The sequence below is a fragment of the Sminthopsis crassicaudata genome, chromosome 5 (genome assembly GCF_048593235.1).
Source record: "Sminthopsis crassicaudata isolate SCR6 chromosome 5, ASM4859323v1, whole genome shotgun sequence".
Lineage (NCBI taxonomy): Eukaryota > Metazoa > Chordata > Mammalia > Dasyuromorphia > Dasyuridae > Sminthopsis > Sminthopsis crassicaudata.
In genome coordinates this window covers 191,324,838-191,352,343 of record NC_133621.1, presented here as the reverse complement: position 1 = coordinate 191,352,343, position 27,506 = coordinate 191,324,838, and the positions used below count along the sequence as shown (strand labels likewise).

General features: G+C 32.4%; 1 protein-coding gene across 2 annotated transcripts in view; it reads right to left on the bottom strand.

Annotated features, from left to right (window-relative positions):
- Positions 1-27,506, bottom strand: part of LRP6 (LDL receptor related protein 6) — a 125,273-nt gene that overhangs the window by 46,492 nt on the left and 51,275 nt on the right. For both annotated transcript variants that reach the window (XM_074269163.1, XM_074269162.1), the window contains exons 3-7: positions 24,645-24,842; positions 23,635-23,831; positions 22,022-22,153; positions 13,800-14,196; positions 12,589-12,760 (exon numbers count right to left, since the gene is read on the bottom strand). In XM_074269163.1, the coding sequence (XP_074125264.1) occupies positions 12,589-12,760; positions 13,800-14,196; positions 22,022-22,153; positions 23,635-23,831; positions 24,645-24,842 (1,096 nt within the window). The remainder of the gene's footprint in view (positions 1-12,588; positions 12,761-13,799; positions 14,197-22,021; positions 22,154-23,634; positions 23,832-24,644; positions 24,843-27,506) is intronic.

The window sequence follows — 27,506 nt, the reverse complement described above, 5'->3', positions numbered from 1 at the left end:
TTTTAAGAGAAATAAAAACAATAAATATAAGATCAAGGAAGGAAAGATACTTTTCAGCTAGATTTGAAAGAGTGATTTTTAAGAGGAGGGGTTAATTGGGAGGTAGGTATTTCAAGTGAATTCAGCTACTGTACTCAAAATGCTGTGCTAGGACCTGGGAAAGAAATTCTATAGGTCAAGAACTTTGCTTTCAAATAAACTTTAGGTGGAATGTAAAGACATATACACCAACACATATGAAACTCAACAATATAAAGCACTTTGTGCTATGTGCTGCAGAATAAACTCAGAAGCAATAGATATTTCTAGCTTCATCTACAGGAAAGAATGAAAAGACAGAATCTGAGTACAATGATGATTTTGAGTTGTAATCATCAGAAATGACTTCATGCAGAAAGATTAAAAACTGGGTCTTGCTGAAACAGGATTTACAAAGAAGACTGATAAGGCACTTTAAAAAAGATATATGACCACAATAGTTCAATAGTTTAGCACTGGAAAGGACATAAGAAATTATCTCTAATATAATCTTATTTTATAGATTTAGAAATTAAGGCCTAAAAGGAGAGTTGACTAAATTTATGAGAATCAATAGCAGGCTGGGATCAGAGATGATTTTATTAAAAGAATGTGAATTTTACTTTGTTAATGGGAAGGAACTTTTTTGTCGTTATAGACGTATAGCCCAATGAACATTTTGTGAGTATCTATCAATTGTATAGGGACTATGCTACAAGAAAACAAGAAAAGATCAGAGTAATATATGTCAGGACCTCCGGTGAAGTAATGACATAGGTATATCTCTCCTCATGTTACTCATATCTTAATGCAAAAGAATATAATAATTCTCATCAATCTAATAATCTGCATATAATAGGATCCCAGTAAAATTCCAACATTATCCAAACCTGCAATTCAAACATTTAGTATCATTAGCAAGATAGCTGAAATTAAGAAATTCTTTCTAGAATTCAATGCCAGAAAAATCTTCACCTACACATATCAGCGTGCCTCTTTCTAAAAACAAAATGAAAGTTATAAAAACTAATTATGCTTTTTTTAAAATCTCAGCTTCTAGAAAGCCCAGAGCTAAATTGAGACCTTATAATAATTAAAAAACCCCAGCTATCTGAGAATGCCAGGCTGAACTATAACTATTTTCCTTTCAACCTGTTTTTTTTTTTTAACTTGTTTTTATTCCATATGCTTTCAACTTTGTAAACTATCACAGAAAATTTCTAAAAGGAAGGCTGGTTTCAATTACAAATTTTTATTACTGATAATGACAACACTGTTGTAAAATCTCACTTGAACTCTTTTTTTTTTTTTTTAAGCAAAACACTTCCAATGTGTTCAGGAGAAAGCACATATTGGTCCTGCTTTTTTTTTCTTTCTTTTTTTTTTTTTTAACTGGGAAAAAAAAAAATCAAACTTAACAGAGATAATAACCAAATATTCTTCACAGGATCATAGAGAGCTTTAAGAGACCTTAAAGAGATCATCTAATACAATCCCTTCATTTTACAGATAAGAAAACTGTTGACCACAGCATGGAAAAGATACTGCAAGGACAGAGCATCAGTTAATCAGTGTCCCTGACTCTGTGTAGGCCATGTTGCCATACTGGTTAAACCTGAGGAACAATTTTTTCATAAGAGAGCTAAGAGATCATTATCCTCTTACATGTAGCCTATACTGTTGCCCACTCTGCTACTGCTGGAACATGTGTGAATGCTGTGTGAGGAGAGGGGGAAAAGAGGAGGGGTGATCCCACCCTATCTTTGTTGTCCTATCCACTCTCAGTGTGTGGTTATCTTCCACGATCACCATCCCTAGCCCCACTAGTGCTGGAGCACTGCTGAAGGTGCTGTTAATGTGGGACCCAAGCGATGCCTTCCATCATGTTGGAAACTCCTGCTGTTACTGCTCCCAAATAACTATATGAGGCCTTGTCTACAGCCTACTCTTCCGGATTTCTCCATCACCTCTTTGTGAATGGCTTCTTTCTGAAAAATATTGACTCTTATTTCAATTAAATAAAAGAAATTAAATTAAATTTTTTTTAAAGAGGGCCTAAATTAAAATCTGCCTCTGACATTTACCTTTCATGTAATCTTGAACAAATTTGGTGATGAGGAATTAAAAGTTGAAGATGAAGAAAGAATGTTGCAGTGTCTAAGTTACAGGAAATAATGAAGTTTAGTGACAAAAGCATCATATCTGGGGTAGAATCCCAGCTCTGTTATTTGTTATCTCTGTGATCCTAGATAACTCACGTTATAAAGGAACTGGTTCAATTTCTTCAAATAAAATAAAGGAAGAGATCAGCAAAGAAAGTAAAGGAGAAGGAAGCAGACAATCCAGCTCCTCTATTCCACACATCCACTATAACTCCAATGAAAATCTAAGAGGACCAGACTGAATAATTGGGAAATCTAAAGAGAAAAGTCAGTGGGTCATTTTCTACCTTAAGATCACAAGCTCATAGGCAAATGACAAACAGGACAAGAACCATAGAACAGGGGTGGGCCAGGATCAAGGATTTAGTGTGATCCCAGAGAAGGATCTCAGACTCGGTTCCAGACACAGAAAAGATAAGGAGGTTGTGTAAATGTTTTCAACCTAAAGTCTTCCAGATAGTGGATATGGCTGGTGCATGCAACAGGCTACTAGAACTTCACACAGGAGCAAGGGCTACACTTAGAGTTTGAAGCCTGCAAGTTCAGGAGGACAGTAATCAGCGAATGTCCTAAACTAAAGGAGAGAGGGAAGACGAGAGACACTCAACAGCATTGGAAAAGGCAATAGGCAAGTAGATAATTATCTCTTAACTTCTTAAAAATTTGCTTTAAAAAGTGTCATTAAAATCAAACAGAAACAGGTAAATGAGTATTCCTGAGAGCAGAAAAAAGCCACATATTAATAACAGTATCTATGTTCTATTTATTTTTATTTATTGTTAAATATTATAATATTTACATTGTAAATGTAATTTACTATATGTCAGACACTGTACTATTTGGAATACAAAAAGAAAAAATACAGTAGTCCCTGATCTTATAAGGCTTACTTTCTACTGTGGGGAAGTATATGGGTATATATTATATCTGAGTTTTGAGATACTCCTTTCTCTTTGTAAAATACTATCTTGTCCCCAGAAAGTTGTGGAGTGGAAAGTTGAACCCATATGCATTATGAAAAAAAACAACATTGCTTTTTTGTGGTTTTTTTAAAGACTCAAGGGCTTTATCAGTGGTCTACACAAGAGTTTTAACTAGCTTAATTTCTCATCTGAGCATGTTCAACTCTTTGTAACACCCCTTCTAACTCCAAGGGGCTTACAAAACTGTGCTGTACTTACCGAAGTTACATTATCAGTTTAGCCCACTGTAAAATCAGAACTTCAGAGCCCAAAAGACCTACTAGTATCAGCCTCCCAAGTGGTTGGAAGTACTAAGACTCATCAAAACAAACCAGGCTCCAGTATTGTTTTTAAGTTAATTTGCTTTAGTTTAGCACATCTAAGACCCCACCCCTACTCTGAAACAAGAGAATTCCTTTTCATTCTAATCCAGACTTATAGCAATAAACTAGAAAGAACACTAAACTACAAGACAAATGCCTGAATTCCTAATTCTCCCACAGACTAACTGTGAAGCTATGGGAGAGTCATTTAATTTCAGTTACTCTTACTTTCTCCTTGTAAAATGGGGCTAATGGACTAAATGATACTTGGCCATAGACTATTCCAGCTCCCAACTTTTAATATAATACTTAAATGTTTTGAGATTTCATCAAGATTTGTTTAAATAGAAATGTTAAAAGGCACTTGTTTCTGTACAGTTTTTACCTGGGCTTGGTGATCTAAACAGACAACTGCCTAGGCTACAATGAATCTAGGTAACCCAACGAATCTGTTTCTGCCAAAGCACAGATTGCAACCCATCTTTGCCCAGGTCCTATCATAAGTTCTCTTTGGTATATTCCCCATGCTGATGTGTAGAGGATTGTATTCTTCTAGGGTTTTCAATATTATAAAGTTAAAGGTGATCTAAGAGACTAATTTCACATTTTAAATGCTGGGCCGATATATTATTAATTATTATATTACTTCAGAGTATCTTAGCTGTAATCAAAAACATTCCCAAAGACTGAAAGTCATAGTGAGAATAGTCTATAAAAGGAAACATGTAACTTAACATGTAGCTATAAAAAGAAACATAAAGATAAACCAGTCAACAATTATATATGTGGTGTGGTAATAGCAACAGCAAACCTCTTAAAGATATCACATCTTACTTGAATTTTTGATTACACGATAAAACTGAATTATCCATGAGGTTCTAAGAAGGCATTGTTTACCAGAATCAAACTAAGATTTATTGTTATACAGTTCCATTTGAACAATGTGCAAGAAATAGCTGAAAGTTTGACAAACAAGCAAGTGATATAAACTAAACTAAGCAGATCGACATTCGGATGAGCAAAAGAATTACAAAAAGAAATAAAATATCATAACTATCAACTACCAGCAACAGGCTACAGAAGCCCTTGGAGTAGCAGCAGGCCCAGGTCACCAATTCCTGCTTTTACTCCAGTCCTCACATATGCAGGGGAGCAACTCCTATGAAGTAGAAGCCAGGCAGTGTTATCGATGCTAACAATTCCCATACACAAGGCAAGCGAGCCCATCAAGCTAGAGCAGTAGGTCCCTTAGGGAGAAGAGGGAACATGTGCCAAGTAAGTCATATCATCCCTACCATCTGGACCAGCCTCTTTTCTGGGATCCTGATGGGGTTAGATTGACACACTGAATACAAGAGCCTTAGAAACAGCAATTGTTCTAAACTAATATCCTCAGATACCATTAGAGAGTAACTTGATAAAGATGCAGCCTAGCCACTGCTTCTTCATTTGCTACAGTCACAGATACTGAAGACCCAGAAAATAAAGTTCTTACTATACAAGTCACTGGCACTGTAAAATAATTGAACATCAGAAAATAATGAATTTATCAGTACAAATGTCATTGAATAAGAGACATTATCCTCTACTTTGCTGTTGTACCCTAAGGACTATGAGGCCTTCAACTGCCTAGCAATCAAAATTTCTCCATTATTAGAATGTGAACTCCTTGAAAGCAGGAGCTATCTTGGTTTTCCATTTGTACCTCTAGCATTAAGCACCCTACTTTGCAAATGGTAAGCATTTAATAAATATTTTATTCATTCAAAAAAATAGAAATACAACTTTAAACTATTTATAAAGGGGGACATTCTCATATCTACCAATATAAGTCAGATCTGAAAACCAAACAAATAATATTTAAGTGAATTTAATTTAACCAATATTTATAGAATGCATGTGGGTTTTTTTTTAATTTACTTAAATACAACTAATCATTTTATTATTGTAATAGTTTTGCTGAAGTAAATATATATTGAAAAATCACATTCCATATGCAGAACTTCTATAAGGCAAATTAGAGAAATTTGAACATAAAAGGAAAAAGAGATGAGTATTTGTTAATAAAAGCAATAAAAACAACAATTTAAAAATTTATCTAAAACCTAGTCTAATTAAATGTAAAGGCTCTTTTTATAATGAAATGAGTTTGGAAACACCAGTCACACTAAGAAGTATTTTTTTGTAAGCAGCCAAAACTTACTCAATAATACTAGTTTTAGAGATAAGACAAAGATTAACTTGTGAAATAAACCTAAAGAAGATTCCCTCAAAACATTCTTTCAATATTCACTTCACATGTAGTAAAAACTGATAATTATTTTTACAATCATCTGGAAAAAAATTTTCCATTCCAAGTCATTTGACATTACAGAAAAATAATTTTTAAAAAATTTAGAGCCTGTACAAACCTTACAAGCTCATCTAGTTGAAGATTTCCATTTATTGATGATTCATTAACTATGTGCCAGACTCTGAGGACACAGCTAAAAATAACAGTCCTGCTCTCAAGGAGCATATATTCTACCAGAATGCAAGTAATAAAAGCTATTTTTTATTACCAGACTATCAAGCAAGTATTATAAAATGTTCCATAAATCTAAGAGTTACAAGTAATAATTGAGAATCAATGAAAAATGGAGAGTATTACTCTTCTCAATATAGAAGAATATCAACACCAGCACTTTTAATTGTTCCCAGATTGCAAAACTAGAGGAATACAAGTCTCCTTTCAAGGAGTATCAGATTGCAATCTATAAATATCACTTGATAAAACTGATTAGGTTTATTTATACTAACAAAATATGGGAAGACAAGGCTTACCCCCCCAAAAAAAAATTTACAGAAGCAATCCAACTACCAAGTTTAGACTTAAAAGCTCAATAGTATGTAACAGATTATCCTAAATCACGTAGATAGAATTATAAACTTATAGGCAAAGGGTACTTTTTATTGATGAGGCTGCAGAATATGTCATGGCCTTTAGATTGTAGTTACTACACCTATCACCAAGCAAACTTTTCTCATTAATATATTATTGTAGTTTTTAGTTTTAAATCAAGTATAGCTATTAATGAATCAAAAGAATGAGCAACTAAATGATAAACTACTTTAGACTACTACTGACTTGAGATTCTTTTTCTTGTTTCTGTGAGATTGAGGAAGATTAAGGACCTAAAGAAGGATTTAAGAAAAGGGTAGCTAGCATGATTAGCAAGAGTTAAAAGAACAAAATTTTGAATAAAGAGTGCATTGGTAGGTAGAACAGCTAGGTTAAAAAAAAAAAAAAAAGTAAATTGGTAAAAGGAGAGAAAGAAGAATGGGTTGTGACTGGAAGGTTGTTGAGCCTAAGAAAAGAAAGTTGGGTGTGGTTGTCAAATTATTAATAGGTCTTTTTTTAAGTTGTAAAGAGGTGATCAGAGGAGATAATGGTTTTAATGAAGTGCTTGAAGATAAGGCTTATGCCTTACAAGCATATTTATAAAACCACAATTTTTTTTTTAAAGCAGAGAAACCTTTATCAGTATTTAAAGAAGAATGAATTTTAAAAGTGACTTTTACTGAGAATAATTTATATTTCTTCCAGAACCAAGTGACCTACAGTCTGTATTCTAAGTATAAAATGGTGTATCCCTCTTAGAAGATAAATTGAATAAATTTAAGGCACTTCTTTTCACACTCAATGTTGCTCAGAGACAATGAAAATGTTCCTTAAAAAATAATGAACTGAGTTTTCAATTGAGGAGAGGGAAGAGGAAGGGGAATCATCTCAACTGGCAGTTGAAACTTGACCCTTGAGCTAGATAGTAACAGAATAGTAAGCACATAAAGGAAGGAAAGGGACATCTGGAGCTAAATAACAAATTATAGGTTCTCACTAAAAAGAAGGGAACTAAATGCTCTAAGAAGAAAGCAGGTGCTTATCCTCTAAGGAATGATACAGTAGAGTTAAAGAAGCTATCAGGTGAGGCATTAGTAAACAAGTTTGGAGGAAAGAATAAAAAGTAGTGGTGGTTGGTGGATTCCTTGTTCAAGTATCTGTCAGCCTGATGATAATAGAAGTTTGCAGCTTAAGAAAGGGTATGTATCTAACACATAATAGCTTATTAAAATGAATTACCAACTTCTGTTGATTTATGGAGACACAAATGATATTACCACAGGGAGTCTAAAAATCATTGCCAAAGATTATAAAGATTTGGGCAAGAATATTAAGACAAAGATGGAGATTGGGCAAGAGACTTCCAAAAAAGGAAAGGGGGAAGGAAGGAAAACTAAATTGAAAAGTTCACAGCTGGTAATGAACAGGTTATCTAAGAAATGGATTTAGATATCTGTACCTTAAAATATAGGAGTGAGAGACGAGGAAAGAACTGAGGCACTTCTAATAAAAACTGGAAAAAACCTACTAGCCTTTGCAGAATATCTTGCAAATCTAACCAAAAGTGTTTTAGACTAATAAAGGATGGAAGAAGGGAGAAAACTGCCTCTGTAGAACCACCAAGCTAGACAGCATAGAAAGCAGCTTGGATGAATGAAAGAAGTTGAAATATCCAATATTCATAGAAATGCAGAGTTCAAGAAAGCAGTCAGTAGGCAAACTAATGGATCCCAAATGTTTACATACAAATGCAAGATTTAGATAACATGAAAGAACCAGAAAAAAATTAATACAATTAAATTAATAAAGGGAAATGGTCATCGTGGAGGGATGAAAATATCTCCAATAAAGGCTTGATATTCAAGATACATAAGGAACTTTCACAACTACATAAAATTAAAAGCCATTCCCCAATACATGTAGTCAAAAGGTATGCAAAAGAACCACAAGCTATTAACAATTGTATGAAAGAATGATCTAAAATAAAAATTAAAAAATTCTGAAGTTTTATCTCATATCCAAGAAATTGGCAAAGATGACAAAAGATGGAAATAGGCAATACTGGTAGGGTTGTGAAAAACTGAATACAATTATGTATTGTGGTAAAAATTTGAATTGATCCAAACATTCTGAACAGTAATCTGTAATCATGCTAAGATTATGCTAAAATGTCCTTATCCTCATAAGTATCATTGAGGCTTGATGAGATGAAATATATAACTGGAATATGTCTTTGGATGGGTAAATCCTATTTAAAAGAAATAGGATAGGCAAAAAACGGGGAGGAGAGGGAAAAGGACATCAGACTGAATATTAAGATATAGTTGTAAGGAAATCCAGTAAACAAAAGTAAAGGAAACATGGCATTTTGTAAAAATCAATCTAGAACACAAAAGAGAAACAATTTTTAATTTAATTAAAATATGCTACAAAACACCCAGAAAGAAAGAAAGAGGAAATAGGAATCTGAGAAACAGATCCAATTCTGGCACAAAAGCCCAAAAAAGTAGTATTAGAAAATTTCAATTACCTTAATCACTTTTTGAATTGAATTAATAATAATTTCACCTTCAAAAGGTCAAGAAAACAGGGAAATTTTTTACACTGAATATGATTTTCATTAATAAAGAAGAATTAGATGCTGTGGTAGAAATAATGAAAACATTGTCAGAAAAAGTATCCCACAACCTCTATCCTTTGTGATAGAACAAGAGAAGAAAGCCAAGGTAAGTCTGACATTTCATTAGATTCAGAGAAATGATATGGACCCACAATTCTATTAGGATAGGCAGCCTAGGAAGGACATGAATTCACAAGATTTAAATTCTAAAGGCATAAATAATGCCACAGAACAGGAAAAGAAGGAGTTACAATTCAAAAATGCAACTGGGATTAAGAGGGAATCAACAGACTTAGATTTTTAAGAGAAGGAAGGACAAATAATAAAGAATGAATATATGAGTGTGGCACAATACTATGAAAAGAAGCACTAAGTAATAAATTTCAGAATAAGCCAAAGCTAGGGAGGAAAATTAAGAAAAAAACAAAAAGGTTTTGTTTTTGAGCCATACTAGGAAAAGGAGGATTAGCATCACTTGGGATGGACAGATCAAAGATAATAGAGACAAATGTAAGTCTAATTTTGATTCTATTTTCTGTTTTAAGGAGAATAATCTTTGCATTAGAAATAACAAAATGAAAGAAGCTAACAGTGAGTTAATATCCAAGATTAATAAGAAAGTGTCTAGTCACCCTTGACCAATACAAGTCACCTAGCCCAAATGAACTAACTATTCCTAAAGTACTGAAAGAACTGGAGAGGTGACTGTTAAACCATTATTAGAAATAGCTGAAAACCCTCAGAAAACAGTAGAGATGTGACAGTATAAGAAAAGGGCAAATGTTCTGATTTCCAAAGAAAATCATCTGAAAACCAGGTCAGGGAGATTAACTTTAGTTCTGTTAAAATGCTAAAACAGATCACTAAAGAGTTAATGAACATCTGGAAAAGGAAATAGGTAATTACAGAGAGTCAATGTGGCTTCAAAAAGAACAAGTCAGGCCAGATGAGCCTCTCATGAAAGGGCCACTAAGCTACTAGAACAAGGAAACACTATGAATGCAAATTAGCTATGTTTTATTGACCTCACCTATTCTTATGAGGACTGGATAATAATAATAATAAGACAGTCTGAGAACTGATTGAATGGAGAGATCCACAGAGAACTAATTAACAATTCAATATCACCTTGAAATATCAAGTCTGCAGTGGAGAGTTCTTGGGGAATCTATATTTGACTGTACTGTTTGACATTTTAATCTGTACTTTAGTTAAAGGAAGAGGAAGACATGCTCATATGAAATGCTGATGACACAAGATGGGTGGTTTTCTTCAAATATTTTTGTTCTTATTCTCTTTGGCCTCAATAGGAAGAAACAGCAGTAACTGATAGAAGTGTCAAAGAAACAACTTTGGTTAGGTGTCAGGAAAAAATTTTTTATCATTAGAATTGACCAAAATGGAATAATTCATCTTGAACAGTGAAGACTTCCCACTCACTAGAAAGGATGGATGACAATTTATCAGGAATATTATAGTGGGAATTACTAGCATGAGTTGGGAAGTATGGTTACTAGTTTCAGCTCTCAAGTTTTATGATACAGTCAAGATAAGCAAAATAATATTGCTAAGAGCACATATCAAGAGATAGCTTTCAAATATGAGTGGATAAATTCAATTAACATTAAGGTATATTTAAAAGGGTAATTATATAAAAATAGTGTGGCAGAACTATTAACACTTAACAGTTAACAATCAAACAAATATTGTGATGCTTCATCAACTTAATAATAAAACTTACTGACTCTACAAGATATATGCTAAGATTTTTTTTTAAGTGTATCTATCACAGAGTAGATAGCACAAAGTAAAGATTCAGATACATCAAAGTTCCCTACATCAGTAGCTTGTCAAAAAGTACAAAAACTTAAAATTATTTTAAGAGATAATCTGGCACCAATTTACAAGACAGTAATTTTATTTGTTATGGAAACAAAAACTTTCTCACAAATTTTGGAAGTAGATAAATCTATGAACACACTGAAATTAGGAAAACTTTAAAGGTACTTATATGTATAATAGACCTTTACAATATATGGACTAAGAATTTTAAACCATAATTATTTTTTTAAAAACAATGCTCAGGAAACAAATTTCCTTGATGTGGACTAATAGATCAGAGAATGCTATCATCATCAGAAAACTCTATTGTCAGAAAATGTCACCCTACAATTTCAGAATTTCAATATGAAATACAATATTTACTAGATGCCAAACTTTTAATATTCATCATGCCCAGTAATATTCTTTTCAAAACTTTTTGAAACCAAATGGCTTCTATTTGTTTCCAAGAAAAGTTTTATTAGATGTATTTGGACTCAGGACAATCAATATATGGACAATGCTTTCCTTAAAGAGAAGGGGGCTGATTAAATAATAAAGACAACTAGACCCAAAATGCTTATAAAGAAAGAAAATGGTGAAAAAAAAGTGTAAGACTATTCTATTTCTTTCCAGATTTGTTTTTCATTATTACCTTCTAAGCTGATTTAATGAATTCATTTTAAGTTACAAAAAAAATTCTTTAAATATATGTTTATACTAGTTTTGGTCTCCTTAAAAGACACTGCTAACTCTTCCAAAATAGGTCTTACTTATTTCAAAAATTTAAGTCAGTGTAAGATCAATTGCTTGCCTAAAATGTGCATGATACACTTCTAGTTGCTAGTTTTTACTGACATTGATACTGGACAACTCGGAGTTTATAAATGAAAAAAGTTCCTCAATTTTAAAGGAAAAAGAAAGGATAATATGCTAAGGAAGAATTATAATATCTAAGAGCAAGAAGAGAGTTCAGAAGCCATATATGCTGTGTCCTATCTGAATAAGAATTCTCTCTATAACATCTTTAACAAATTACTTAAAAGTACTCCAGTACAGCAGATTCACTTCCTCCAAAGAAGACCTATTCCAGTTTTAAAAGGTTCTGTTAGTAAGGTTCCCCCTCTCTTTTAGCAAGCAAAAATCTGCCTACTTCTTTCTTCTAGCTTCACACTTTGAGCCCAATAATAAGTCTAGTCGCTCTTTTATAAGACAACCTCTGGAGTATTTGAAAACAACTTTTCTGTCACCCCTTACTCTCTTGATCTTTTTCAACTTTTTGCTTCTTCTGAATATCTCCAATTCCACTCTTTTATGTCCCATGGCCCTCTTACTATATTGATGATACTCTTTTGGACATATTCTCACTTGTTTTTGTTAAAATATAGTAAATAAAATTCTATAAAGTACACCAGATGTGGTCTAACCAAAGTAGAGGATAGAAAAGAATGCTTACTTCCATTATTCTAGGCTTTCTGGAACCCTCTAAGATTTAATATAGCCTTGACAAACATTAGTTTTTTTGGCACTCAGGATCTGTTTAAATCTAGTGGTTCATATTATGCATGCAGTCTACTAAAACCTCTGAATATTTTTCATAGGAAAGTTTTTCTAGCAATGCATTCCCTATCTTTCATTTGTGAAGTTGAATTTTTGAACCCAAGATAACTATAAATGTCTTATCTTGAGAATTCTGCCTCTTCAAAATAATCTTCATGACAATTACTTCAGACAACTCTAGAAAATCAGGAGAAGACTCACTAAATTATTAAGTTTTATGTGGAAAAATTTGGAAACAAACCTCAATCTTGTCTGTTTTGGCATCTCCCCAGTATATTTTTTCTTCATCATAATCCAGAGCTAAACCATTTGGCCAACCAAGAGATGTATTCACCAAAACTACTCGGTCAGACCCATCCAAAGCTGCACGCTCAATTTTAGGGATTTCTCCCCAGTCAGTCCAATACATATACCTATAGAAATACAGAGAACATGAATTCAAAATTATTTACTCTTTCAGTCTTTATATCCTCTTCCAAAACATCATTAATACAATGATAAAATATCTAGCAAGGAAAAAAAACACCAGAAGTTTATAAAACAGACTAAATTTTTAAAGGAACATATACCTCACTATAATTCGTAAAAGAATTGGCAGAAGAATTTAAATTCAATTAGCATTCATTAGTAGCTGATTTCTGATACACATTCTATAAACATTGCCAAAATCAACATTCCAGTCATAGAATTCTGATAGCAAATAATTCTCAAAATAAGAATTTCCTACAGTCCTATTTTTCTCTTCTTACATAGAGTAACTGTAAGAATGAATCATATTATATTGTACTATAAAACTTATAGGATGTGTCTATATGTACAAGTATTATCTTGCATAGAGCTTACATTCAACAAACATGTTGATTAGACAAATAATTATCAGTAAATATAACAAATGGGGAAAAATTTTTATGAGCAGGGAAATTTTTTAAAATTGCTTTCCAGACAAAAACAATAAGCACACTATATTGGTATATATTGTTTATTTGAAACTATCTCATCTTCCAACATTAAATAAATTGCAATTATTAACCAAGGAAAAAATAATTGGTTCACTAAGTAATAAAAATAAGGTATAGAACATATCTCAAACATGGCTTTAAGTATTCTGAGAAAGCTATGAAAATTAAATCTGTGAGGAAAAAAATAATTTCATTCCCCATTTTTTTATGGTCATAGTACAAACTTGGGAAAATGTGAAAGTAACATTAAAAGCTAGCAAACATGGACTAATTTAAGAAGGAAAGGTATGCAATATATTCTGGGAAATTAAACTTTTTAACCCAAGAATTCTGCTCTAATCAGTACAGCATAGAGAATGGATGGCCAATAAAGAATTTATTAAAACACAATTGCATATTTTCTACAATCCATCCCATTTTGTCCCAAAAATATTTTTGAGATAAATGAAAATAAGTAACAAGACAGAAAAATTGACTGACAATAGCTTCTTACCCAACCATTGGATCTAATACTATAGCTCGGGGTTCCTCCAAATCCTCTGAAATCAAAATCTTTCTCATGGTTCCATTCAGCCTTGTCACTTCTATGCGGTCAGTGCCTGTGTCAGTCCAATAAAGATTCCGTGCAACCCAATCCACTGCAATTCCATCAGGATGTGCAATTTGAGCTGTTACCACAAACTGACTGCCAGATCCATCTATGAAAGAGCGACGTATAGCCCTCACTTCATCATCAGTCCAATAGATGTATCCTTCCAAAGGATCATAGTCTATGGCAATTGCATGGCGGATGTCTTCTAGCTGTAAAACAATATCTGTAAAGTCTGGCGTATCTAAGGAAATTCGCCTCAAGTCTGTCCTTCGGGCTAAAAGCAATAATTCAGTTGCTCCTAGAAAAGAAAATCACAAAAACAATTTGATCCCTAGTCCTCTAATACTGAAGAGAAAATTTTAAATCATCTTATTAGAATCACAACTTTTTCAGAAAAAAAAGAAAACAAAAAGCTGGGGTTGAAGGGTAGTCAGGATAATTTAAGAAAGGGATTTGAAGGAGAACAGCATGTTCTAATGAAAGTTGCTAATTAGAAAAACAGAGAATGTATACAATGAAAACAACAAATCAACAGATGTCATTAAATTTGGAAAATGAGAAGTAACTAATCCACTGAATGTACCCTTAGGGCATAGTAGTATACTCATATAGTACTATAGTTGGTATTTTATATACTTCCTTAAAGAAAATAAACCTGTGTCAAATTAGTCAATTCATATTGAAAGACCTGGAATATTATTGAGTAAGATTTATTAATGTGTAAGAAAAATGTTACTAGTGACCACAATTTCTAGCTAAATCTCTTAATGTTACTCAACAGAAAGACATTTAAGACCTTAGAAAAGACTAATATCTTAATCTGCAAATAACATAAAGAAAAGGTTACATTTCTCATACATTATAAAAACAGTACCATTAATTTTTAAACATCCATTTTAAATCTCTGCTCATTTGTTTCATTTCAGGAAAAACTAATGATCCCATTATATAACATTTCCTAGACTGCAAAAAGGCCTTCAAGTTAAAAAAAAAAATCTTTACATAAATGCAGTATTTATATAAATCAGTGTTACATTTTATCAAAAGCTTTTTTTTTGCATCTATTCTATTACATAAGTTTATGATTTCTGTTGTTTTTTTATTGTTGTGGCCAATTATGATTATGGTTTTCCTAATACTGAACGTTCTACATTTCTGGTATAAATTCATCTTGATAACAAGCACATAATCTTTGTAATACAATGCTGTAATCTCCTTACTCATATTTTATTTTAAAATTTTGCATCAGTATTCATTAGGGAAATTAGTCTACAGTTTTCAGTCTGTTTCTGCTCTTCCTAGTATCAAAATCATATTTGTGTCATGGGAGGAATTTGATAGGATTCCTTCATTACAATTTTTCCAAATAGTTTACAAAGTAGTAGAATTAATTATTCTTTAAATGTTTGGTAGAATTAGCCTGTAAATCCATCTGGTCCTGGGTTGTTTTTTTTCTTTTTAGAGAGCTCATTATGGCTTGTTCAATTTCTTTGTCTAAGACAGGCTTGTGTTTTCTATTCTCTCTTCTATTTATTTAGGCAATTTGTATTTTTGCAAATATTCAACCATTTCTTCCAGACTATCAGTTTTATTGGCATAAAACTAGGCAAAATAACTCCTAATTGTTTTCATTTCATCATCTGCATTGGTTGTATACTCATACTTTTCCTTTTTGATATGATTAATTTGGTATTTAGGTTTTCTTCTTTCTGTTTAAAAATCAAATTAGATAATGGCTAATCTATTTTATTGGGTTTTTTTTTTTTTCATAAAAATCAGATCCTAATTTTATTTATTAGTTCAACAAGTTTTTATTTTTTTAATTTTAATAACGTCTTCTTTGATTTTCCAGGATTTGTTTTGCTACTTAATTTGATTTTTTATTAGAATTTTTTGTTGTTGTTGTTTCATACCCATTAAGTTGATCTGCTTTTTCTCTCTTTTACTGATATGTATTCAGAAATATAAGTTTTTTCCTAAGATTGCTTTGGCTGCATCCCACAAATTTTGATATGTTGTCATTATCTTTAATGAAATTTTTGCCTTATAGTCTGAAAAGGCTGTATTTAAAATTTCTGCTTTTATGCATTTGTTTGTGATGGTTTATGCACTAATACTAATCAATTTTTGAGAAGGTACACTGTAGTAGAGCTGAGAAAAAAAAGCATATTCCTTTCTATTCCCCATTCAATATTTTCTAGAAGTCTATAATATGTAATATTTTCTGAAATTCTTAATTTCTTGTTTATCTTATGATTAGACTTATTTAATTCTGAGAGTAGTAAATTGAGGTCCCCCAGGAATAGTTTTACTATTTTTTTCTACAATTCATTTAATTTTTCCTTTAAGAATTTTATGCCCCTTAGTGCATTATTGATATGTTAATTCATCGTCTAGGTATCTTTTAGCAAAATACATTTCCTAAATATTTTAAATTAGCTCTGTTTTGCTTTGTCCTGCTTCAGACTTTATTACATGAACTAAAAAAAAAAAAAAACCATTAATAGATTCTGCTCTAGTCCCTTATTTTATCTGTGTGTATCTTTCTGTTTCATGTAAACAACATATTGGATTCTGATTTCTAACCCAATCTTCAATTTGCTTTCATTTCATATGTAAGTATATGCCATCCATATTCTTAGCTATAATTGGCTGTTGTATTGACCTTCATACTGATTTTTCTATTTTTTCTTCTTTTTCACCATGTTCCATCCTCAAAAGTTGGTTTTGTTTCTCACCACTGCCTCTCTTAATCTCTTATCCCTCTTATCTCTCCCACTTTTTCTTTCCCTCTTCTACATTGCTGCTGGGTAAAAGTAACTTCTATACCCAATTTTGTGTGTGTGTGTGTGTGTGTGTGTGTGTGTGTGTGTGTGTGTGTGTCCCTCCTCTCACTTCCCACTCCTCCCAATGCACCATTCTCAACTTTCTTTTTTTTTTTTTTAAAAACATCATCTCAACATAACAAATTCATTCATACCTTTTCTCTAAGTAGAAAAAGATGCCAAATGGTACCTAATCTTGTTCTTACTGCTAGCACTGAATCTCTTTATGACCAGGTCAGTCCCTTACCATCTCTGAACATTGCTATTATCTAACAACCTACAGCTGGTTGCTTCCAGCCAGCCTTTACCTAGTTAGTATCCAGAGTCCTTCCTGCCCTAAATTGGCAAAATGATTCATTTTGACTTTTTCCACAGTTTCTCACTGAAAATTCTGCTTGATGGTTTGAGGAAAGGTTTGGTTGTTGTGACTTTTTACTCCACCATTTTAACTCTGCACTATAACAGGTTTTCAAAAAGAGATTAGTAACAATAAACGTCACAGAGAAATCATATCCAAGGAACTTTTAGCAACTCTTATTCTTTAGAAGGCAAATATATTAGTAAAGATAGAAGCCAGTTTGAAGAATATTAAGAAAAGAATCAGTGGTAAAGCAAAGACCACTCAAAAAATATAGCAATAAAAATAAAATGGAATAATACTGGAAAGAGTTAAATCAAGAAATGGTTTCTTCTATGAGAATAGTCTAGAGATATTTAGAGATATAAGTCTCTATGGAGAAAGAAAAGTTGGAGATCCTAAAAAGGAAAATGAAGAGCAGGAAAGCTGGATAGTTTAATATTCAAATGGTTATAATATTTTAAATAAAACTAATCCATGAAACATTCTTGATCTAGATTAGGATTTATTAAAAATTGAAAGAAAAAGGAAAGTTCAAGTCAAATAATCAAAATGTATTAAGTACTTAAGTCATAGACATAGACAATGCTAGACTGAGTAAATAAAAATAGATCAGATCTTTCCCTCAAAAGTATTTGCATTTATTTGGAACTGTGCCCAAAGGGCTATCAAGTTATGCATATCCTTTAATCCAGTAGTGTTTCCACTGGACCTGTATCCCAAAGAGATCATAAAAAAGAACCACATATGCAAAAATGTTTGTAGCAGCCCTTTTTGTAGTGGTAAGAAAATAGAAACTGAGTGGATGTTCATTAATTGGAGAATGGCTGAATACATTATGGTATATGAGTATCATAGAATATTATTGTTCTATAAAAAATGATCAGCCTGGAAAGACTTGCATGAATTGATGCTAAGTGAAGTGAAGACTCAAGAAAACACTGTACACAACAACAAGAAGATTATGGGATGATCAACTATGATGAACTTGGCTCTTCAACAATGAGGTGATTTAGGTCAATTCCAACAACTTGTGATGGAGAGAGCCAACTGCATCCAGAAAGAAGGCTGTGGGGACCAAATGTGGATCACAAATAATATTTTCACCTTTTGTTGTTGTTGTTGTTGATGTTTTGCTTGCTTTTTGTTTTCTCATTTTTTTCCTTTTTGATCTAATTTTTCTTATGCAGCATGATAATTGTGAAAATATATGTAGAAGAATTGCACATGTTTAACATATATTGGATTACTTGGGAGAGAGTGAGGGGAAAAGAGGCAGAAAAATTGAAACAAAGATTTTGCAAGGCTGAATATTGAAAATTATCTTTGCATATATTGTAAAAAATTTTTAAAAAACCTATTATTTAAATAAGAAAGAAAAAAAGTATTTGCATTTTACCAGAATCAGCAATAGGTGAATAGATAAGTAAAGACAAAGTAATTTCAAATGGAGTGGGGGTAAAATTAAAAGTTAAGGGAATCAGTAAAGGCCTCATATGGTAAGTAGCACCAGAGCTGGACTCTGAAAGAAAAATAGGGATTCTAAGAAGTAGAGCTAAAGGAGTATATTTCAAATATGCCAGATAACGTATATAAAGGTATTGAGCTGGAACCTTGTGTCTGAATAACAATAAGTAGACCAATTTGATTGGAAGGTGAGTAAAATGTAATAAACTTGGAAACTGTAAAAGACGTTAAACTGTCATAGTAATTCCAACTTGTAAAAGACTTTAAATGTCAAAGAAACTTTTCTGCTTCATTAGATAATAAATAGACAATAGAGGTTTTAGAGCAGAAAAACAAGATGGTCAGACCTATGCCTTAGTTTTGTAACTATTTGGAAAGTGGAATGGAGAAAAATGAGAGGATAAGTAGGAGAGCAATAAGGAAGAAGGCTGTTACAATATGGTCAGAAAAGTGACAAGAAAAAGGTGGTGATGATTAGTATTTTGGCGATATCTAGTAAGCAATGTCTAAAGGTAAAATGTATAAAGGTGAAAGCTCACTGGGACTAACATGCACAAAAATGATAGCTGAATCCATTAATGCTAATATAACTCCCCTCCAAAAAAAAGGTTATAACGAAAGACAGGGTCCCAGACAGAGCCTAAGGATGCAGTTACAATCAATGGATAATATACAGAATATAATGTAGCAAAGGACACTTAACAATAGTCAGATAGATAGTAGAACTGAGAAAACAGTTTGATGAAAATCAGAGAGGACAAATTATTCAGAAATAGAGTAGTAAATAACATCCAAAAGTAGAAGCTCAAAAGGTAATAAACTGAGAACTGGTAATTGAATTTTGAAATTATGAATACTGGCAATTTTGGAAAGAGCAGTTTTAGCTGACTACTGAGGTAGAAAGTCAGATTACAATCTGGGAAGTAAAAAAGATGAACTGCAGGCAACAAGTCCAGAAAGCTTTTTCTAGGACTTTGCTAGGAAACAGAGGGTAAATTAAATGGATCACAGAATCAATCAAGTAATTTTGCTTCATTTTCTTAAAAGATAGGAAAGACTTGGGCATATTTGCAGGTAACAGAAAAGGAATAAGTAAGTAGATAGGGAGAGAATGAAAATAAAAGAGAAAAGTTGCAAGTTGGGAGGAGGTACAGACTTAAGGGAATGAGAAGGTTGGTACTGGCAAGAAGGGCCATCTCTTAATCATATACTGAAATAAGGGAGTAGAAAATGGGGGATGATAACAAGGGGCTCTGAGATATAGAGCAGGGGAGAAGAGAGAGCTCAAAGCAAATTATTTTCTCTATCACTGTTCTATAAATATGTAAGCAGAAGCAGAACAAGTACATGGTATGGCTTTATTTTGTTTTAATGAAAAAAGTAAATAAAAACAAATTTGGCCTCTGGTTGTGGAAACAGATGAAAAATAGAAACGCTTTCTTACAGATAAGAGCTTTACTCTGAGAATGTATTTTAAGGACCTGGTCTTATAATAAACATGCCTACATTAGGATCTGAGTCACCTTTACTGAGAAAAGAAATAAAGTTTACTAAGATAAGCCATATCTGTTCTGTTTTAGTGTCATTAGTTTTAATTGGACAAAATAAAATTAAACCCAAGTAATTACAAAAACTATCAAGCACCAGAAGACTGCAGTAGAGAAGAAAAGACCTCATATTCTTCACTGCCCCATTTTTAGCTCAAGGCTCTGCTCAGCTTCAAAATAAACCAAGTTCAAACTTTTGTAGGCAAAGAAGGAGGAAAGAGAGAAGGGAGCATTGTTGATTTTAAAAAGGTGATTAAAAACTGAACACTTAAATAATGGTAAGGCATGCCAAGTCCATAAATGAAATACAATAAGAAATTATAGTATGTAAATCTACAAACTACAAATGTTAAGATAAACTCTTTTAAAAGATGTACTATGTTTTAAAACACACACACACACACACACACACAGCAGCATTACAAAAACATTTTGTTATAAATTGAAATGAAAAATATTGTACACCATGGAAACTATTTGACCAGGCTCAGCCAATTTCACCTTTGGCTAAAAGAATCACTCATCAATGCCAAATCATTACAACAATGTTGTAAATAAATAATAATCCCATCCCTCCCATCCCAGGACCCCCTTGCCAGCAAATTCCCACTAATGTACTCCTCAATAAAGGTCTGAGCTTTTTAAAGTTAGAAAGGGAAAAAACCTCAAATAACCTACCAAGGGGTCCCCTGTATATCCCAAACCTGATCAAGAAGTGCCAAAACAGATTTTCGTGAGTGTGAGGGATTAAGAACAATAAATACTGAGAAGGATCGAGGAAAAGGAAGATAATAAGCAAGATAGTAGTACTGGTTTAATCTCATTTCAGTCAGATATCCAGAATTTTCATATAAAATACCCATAAACTTTTCTTTGCATAAGAAATTATTCTTTCTTTGGAACTGTCAAAGTATGGAAGTAGAAGAGCAAATTAAATAAGCGACAATTATGGCTGCTTTAGTACATTAAACTTAAAATCTTTTTTCTTTTCATATTCTCAATTTTTACCTGTCTAAAACTACCTTCTTTGCCCTTCTACTTTTCCTGCTGAAAAACTGTGGACCTGCCTAAGAACTCTCTCCTGGTCTTCTATTTTTCTTTTACTACAATGATGTCACAGGGGAAATTAATTCATTCTATCAAGGAATGTCAACTGCTAGCCCTGTGTAAATTTAAGCTATCATTGTGAAGAATGTAGGAAAATAACCTATTTTTTAAAGTTCTTGAAAATAGCCTAAAATCAAACTGCAATATTAAGAATAAAGATTTTAAGCATATTTCCTTTCTTATTCTTTGTTATAAGAATAGTTCTGAATGAGAGGAGATAGGAAAGCTATATTGGGATGAGGGTGATATAAAAACCAAAGACATCAATAAAAGTTCTAGGAAAATTACAAGCTACAATTAACTAAAAGCAGCATCATGGTCAAATTTAAAGTTTTGTCTTCAAGTTCTTATATATTGTAAAAGCATTCATGCAAACAAAGCCAACTGACATGGAAATTTAGTTTAAAAAAAAAAACAACCCTTCAAGAAGAATTTGCTGAAAATTATATCAGTCCTATAACATTCTTTACTTAAAAAAGAAACTTTTTTTCATGAAAACAGACCTTAAAGAATTCATGAATGTCTATTTTAAGTACTTTTCCTGGAAAGCAAAAGTAATTTCTATTGCTAATTAGAGTTGGAAAACAACAATAACAGATAATTCATCTCACAAATTTCCTAAGTATTTTTAGATGCAGTCACAAAATAATAAAAATAGGCCCACTACAAAAAGACAAAATCATTATATGAAGAGTCAAGTGACTCAATACCATAAAAGACACTGCAAGGTATAGTACTGAATTTAGGAGAGGAGAAAAATGGCATGGGTAATCTCAATTGCTAACTCAAAAGTTCTCCTTCTAGAAAGCCATTCCTTACCATCTTTGCAGGTTTTCCCATTCTCAAGGAGTTTCACTCCAGTTGGGCAGGCACACTGATAAAAAGGCTTGATTGGAGACATCAGACACAAGTGGGAGCAACCACCATTATCAATTCCACATGGGTTTGTAGCTGTCAGATATAAACCACAGGGATTAACACCAATGATCAAGAATAATCCTTCATCAGCGGATAAACAAAAGTAACACCATTATGTGAAGAATTTCGAAAAATACCAAATAAATAAAAATAATTGTCAAATGTCACTTAAGTGACCACTTATTGAGGCATCTATGAGGAAAAGAATTAATTAATCAAGTGTTTCTTCAGCACAGTTTGTGCTTGACACTGTGATACAAGAAAAACAGAAGACATGGTACTTGATTTCAAAAAATTAACAATCTAATTAAGGAACACACAAAAAACAAATATCAAATACTAAGTAAATTAGAATTGCAATAACATGCAGGAAATAATCAGGAGAACATCACTGAAGCAATGAACTTAGTTGAAAGATTAGTAGAATATTAACAGTTGAATGGGGAAGTGATGGGAAGGAGAGAAACATTTGAAGTAATAAAGAGAGCATTTAAAAAGTATGAAGATAGAAGTTTGGGTGGTATAGCAAGAAAATTGACCTGACTGAAGGATACTGACGAATAATGAAAATGAGGTTGCATTGGTAAAGGAGAGACAAATCAAAGGATGATGAAGGACTGGAATTTCAACTGATAAGAAAGGTAAGAGGGAATCACTAGTGTTTTTTCAACAGAATAACATAATAATACCATGTTCTAGAAAGATCAATTGGGCTATATGAAATGAAAATGGGAGCAAGATTGGAGTTAGGGAAACCAACTATGATATTGACAAAATCCATATATGAAGTGATGAGAAGCTAGATTAATGTAGTGATGGTGAAAATATGGAAAAATTAAATTCTAAAAACCAAAAGCATGTGGTTGCCGAATGACATAGGAGTTAGAAGATGATTAAAAAGAGACTCCAAAATTTTCAAAGCAGGAAAAAAACAATGTTGATGTCATTAAGAGACAAGAAGGCCAGGAATAAAAAAAGAGTAAGTTTGTTATTAGTTTGTTATTCCTGTTGGCTATTTCTCTTAGAAAAGAGGGGAGAATACTTTGGAGAAACAGAAATAGTGTAAGAAAATCACTACCTAAAAACTTGACATATGGCCATCTCAATTCCCATTCCTCCTTTTTTTTTTTTTTTTTTTTTCAAAAAAAAAGAAGGGGAGAGGGGGAAAAATGGGACATAGCGTCTAGATGGCAGTAACTAACAGGAGATACCAAGAAGTAAATATATTATGCTGAACAATATAAGGAAGACATATCAAACATTAGGATACAAATCCCCTGAGTGCTGTAGAAATCATTAAAATATAATTTCATAAAATAAAAAAATCCAATAGAATATAGATATTGTTAAGATTTGATTTTATAAGTCAATATGCAGCTCAACATAGTGGCCCATTTCTATTTGTTTGACACCGCTAATCTTAAGACATATTTAACTACCCTTTTTACTATTTCTCACAAAAGACAGACATTGTATCAGTTCCAATTTACAGTTTTAAAATATGGCTCACTTACCATTTGGCTGCCTCTGCTGATTAAAAGCATGTATATCCATGGGAGAGAAGATATTAGAATGGACTTCACGCAAGCCCTCCCCAGTGTACTTATTACAGGCCAAGATGGAATGTGTGTTCCAGTCAGTCCAGTACAGTGTATCTTCAAACAACGTCAAGGCAAAGGGATGTGGAAGAGATCCTCTAACCACTGCCTGTCTATTAGATATAATTTTAAAAATAACAATAATTTAATCTTACTTTACCATAATTTGATTACTACAATATAATCGTTCATCAAAATTACAACCTAAGCTTCTCTGGGAACAGTAACAGAAATCTGACATAAACCCCCCAAAAAAGTATCTTTAATCCACCCACTAAATATGATTTTAAAAAAAGATTATTTTCATGAAAAAATATTCAAAACAGTATTTCATATTATAACAGAAAATGAAGAGGTTTAAATAGAATTTCATCAAAGAGCTAGAAAATAGGTCTGGTCCTACTCCACAAGGGTTCTAGAAACCATAAAATTCTAGAAACAGAGAATGAAGCAAAAGGCACCAGGGTTCACCAATTTCAAGGATCCAGGAAGTCCATGGAGATAATAATTGCTGTAGTACCTATCTCATAAGGCTTTTGTGATTAAAAAAAATTGAGTGTAAATCAATACAAACTTCAGGCACTATTTAAATGTAATTATTATTAACACCAATGTACATGTAAGACAAAAGGAAAATGAGGCAACAAAAAAAGATGGACAAAGGATAGGATACAAAAGTAGTTCATCTATGGCAAAAGCTAAAGATCGGTGGTTCCAAGTCTTGTTAGTCTCTGTAGTTTTAGGGATACCCCCAACCCTTGGCTGTTGATCTCTTAACAAAGAATAAAATTAAAAATCAAAAGTTCTTCCTTTCTTTAAAGTTTCAAAAAGTCTATCTCCTATCTCAAATTTTCCTATCCTTGCTTCTGTGACTGATTTTAATGTTAAAAACATGTATAATAAAAAAAAGTATTAAAAATTCTTACCGATTAGTTCCATCCAGATTTGATTTGTGGATAAAATTAAGTTTTGCATCTGCCCAATAAAGTTTTTCTTCCTCATAATCCAAAGTTAATCCATTTGGCCAGTAAATATCTGTGTTTATTATGATGAAACGATTTGATCCATCCATTCCAGCACGTTCTATCTTTGGAACTTCTCCCCAGTCAGTCCAATACATGAACCTAAAATTATAAAGAGAATAAAACAGAGATGACAAATATCAACTTCAATGTCCTACAAGTAAATTTCCACAAATTTTACTGTACCTAGAATTATATTCTCTAAGTACATATTTCACACACATAAAAAAAAATTAAAATCTGAGCTTCTAGAACTTTCATCATCAAAACTTCCCTCCAGAAAACACATAAATGTATTTAGAATTAGAAAGAAATATGATGCCTGGGGCAAATTTAAATGTTAAAATGTTATCTTAAAGGGTTGAGTTAATCTTCATTCAGCACAATATAATGTTTCTCCACAATCAAAAACTGGAAGAAATGAAGTACTGTAAATATTCAGGCACTATATGCACATAATCATTTCTCCAATATTGTTCCCTATTAAAGTGTTCCCTATTGAAAACTATCAAGTAATCAGTCTAAGAACAATATATTCTAGCCCTCATCAAATATTCTAGGCCTCTCTGATCAAGAGAACAATCTCAATGAACATAATTCAAGAGTTTAGATGAATAAACAAAACAAGGTCTCTAATACATATTTTTTTCTCTTGAAAAATAAGCTTGAAGATAAGTGTACAAATGTTTACATATATTGGATTTAACATATATTTTAACATATATAACATATATTGGATTATTTGCCATCTAAGGAAGTGAGTGGGGGGAAGGAGAGGAAAATTTGGAACTTAAGGCTATGCAAAAATCAATGCTGAAAAATTATCCATTCATGTTTTGAAAATAAAAAGCTTTAATTTTAAAAAAAGCATGAGTCTTATATTTACAAATGATTTACTAACCATCAATATAATCAATTAAAAATTTTTGTTACCACTTACAACTGAATAAATGAAATTTACACAAAAAATGTGGTAACTTTCCTGTCACTTTCACTAAGCCTCATTATCTAATTTCATTCATTTTTCATTTTATATAGTTAATTAGCATTCTGTTTTGGAGATTCTTCTTTCACCCTACAATATTTCAAAGAAAAAGAGCACTTTCCATATTCTTATTTGTTTATCTAATTTATTAAAGTATAATATCAATACACCAAAACTTGGTGTTTTAAAAAATAATGCAGATATGAAAATCCCAGAGGGATAGATTTTTCTGTTAGCTTTTATAAATACTTTCAAGTTATATTATAAATAATTTCATTTACATTTATTCTTATTAAATTCCATTTGGCCCCACATTTGGTCCCATATCCTAGTAGGTTTTTATTCTTTTGGATTGGTGACTTTGTCATTCACCCTATTATCCTTTTCTTCTACTTGTGTCATCTACATTGCTTAGTTAGAGAGGAAAGAAAGCATGGGTTTTTTATTTGTTGCAGTTCATTCATTTTAGTCACTTAGATGTCTTCATAATCCCATTTGAGGTTTCTTGGCAAAGATACTGCAGTGATTTTACATTTTCTTCTCCAGCTCATTTCACAGATGAGGAAACCAAGGTAAATAAATATCTGAGGCCAAATTTTAATTCAGGTACTCCGAATTCCAGGCTTGGAACTAAAAAAAAAACCATTAAACATACATCTCTATGTCACTTCCATAGCATCCCTCACACATCCATTCCCTCCCTTCTCTACACTCATAGTCTTATGAAGGCCTTTATTAACTCTTGGCCAGATAACTGCAATAATTTCCTAATTATACTTACGACCTCAAAAGTGTTTTCCCTCCCCATTTTATCCTCCACACAGCTGCCAATATGATATTCCTATGTTTTAAGAAAATCACTTTGGTGGATCAATGATGACTCAATCAAATGAAAGAAAAGAAGCACATAGAAGACATGTCATGACATTCAAAAACCTTTTGTGGCTTCCTATTTTCTCTAGAATAAAATATAAACTCCTCTGGTATTTAAAACCCATCAATGTGTTGCTACCTTGATATGCTTATAATAAAATCCTTTTGATTCTCTTTGTTCTGAGTTATGTCAGGATGAAAGCCCCAATGAAGAATTTTCCTTTTAACATATCTTTCTCACAAAAGCAACTCCATTGCACCCTCAGAGATTACCCCATCTAGAGATATACAGTGGCCCCTACTAGCTATGCCCCCAACCTGGCCCTGATGATCTATAACTGGAAATGAGTTGGAAACACAGTCCTCAGGGCTCAGAAGCTATGACTATGGTTGGCAAACTAGAGGTTCTGGAAGTCAAGCAACCCCAGAGATCAGAATCTAACATTATATATTAAGGGTGCCTGCAAACATAATAGGAAAGGGGACAAAAGGAAGTATTGGTGACTGCTAGGGACCACATCAAGTTCTAAACATAACTGGTACATAAATCTAAAAGATAGACAAACCAAAGAGCATTATTGAAAGCAGCTGCCAAAGAGACTGAGCAAGTAAAGGCCCCAATATTTAAAAAATTCACTGTGTGCATAAATAGCCAACCTGTCACCAAAAGTATGAATGGCTGGATTAACAACTAGAAAGAAAATGGCTAGAAAACAAGTCAAAATAAAGATGATGTTCTCAGAGATCAACTCACTAAAGCTGGATAATATGACTCAAAACATGAATGTTGAGTGGAAGGAAGTATGTTCCTGCTTGTTCAAAAGTTGAAGGCAATGCTGAAACTCAAAGATATGAAAGAGAAGCAACTAGAAAAAAGTGAGAAGACTCAATCAATACTTGCAAATGTT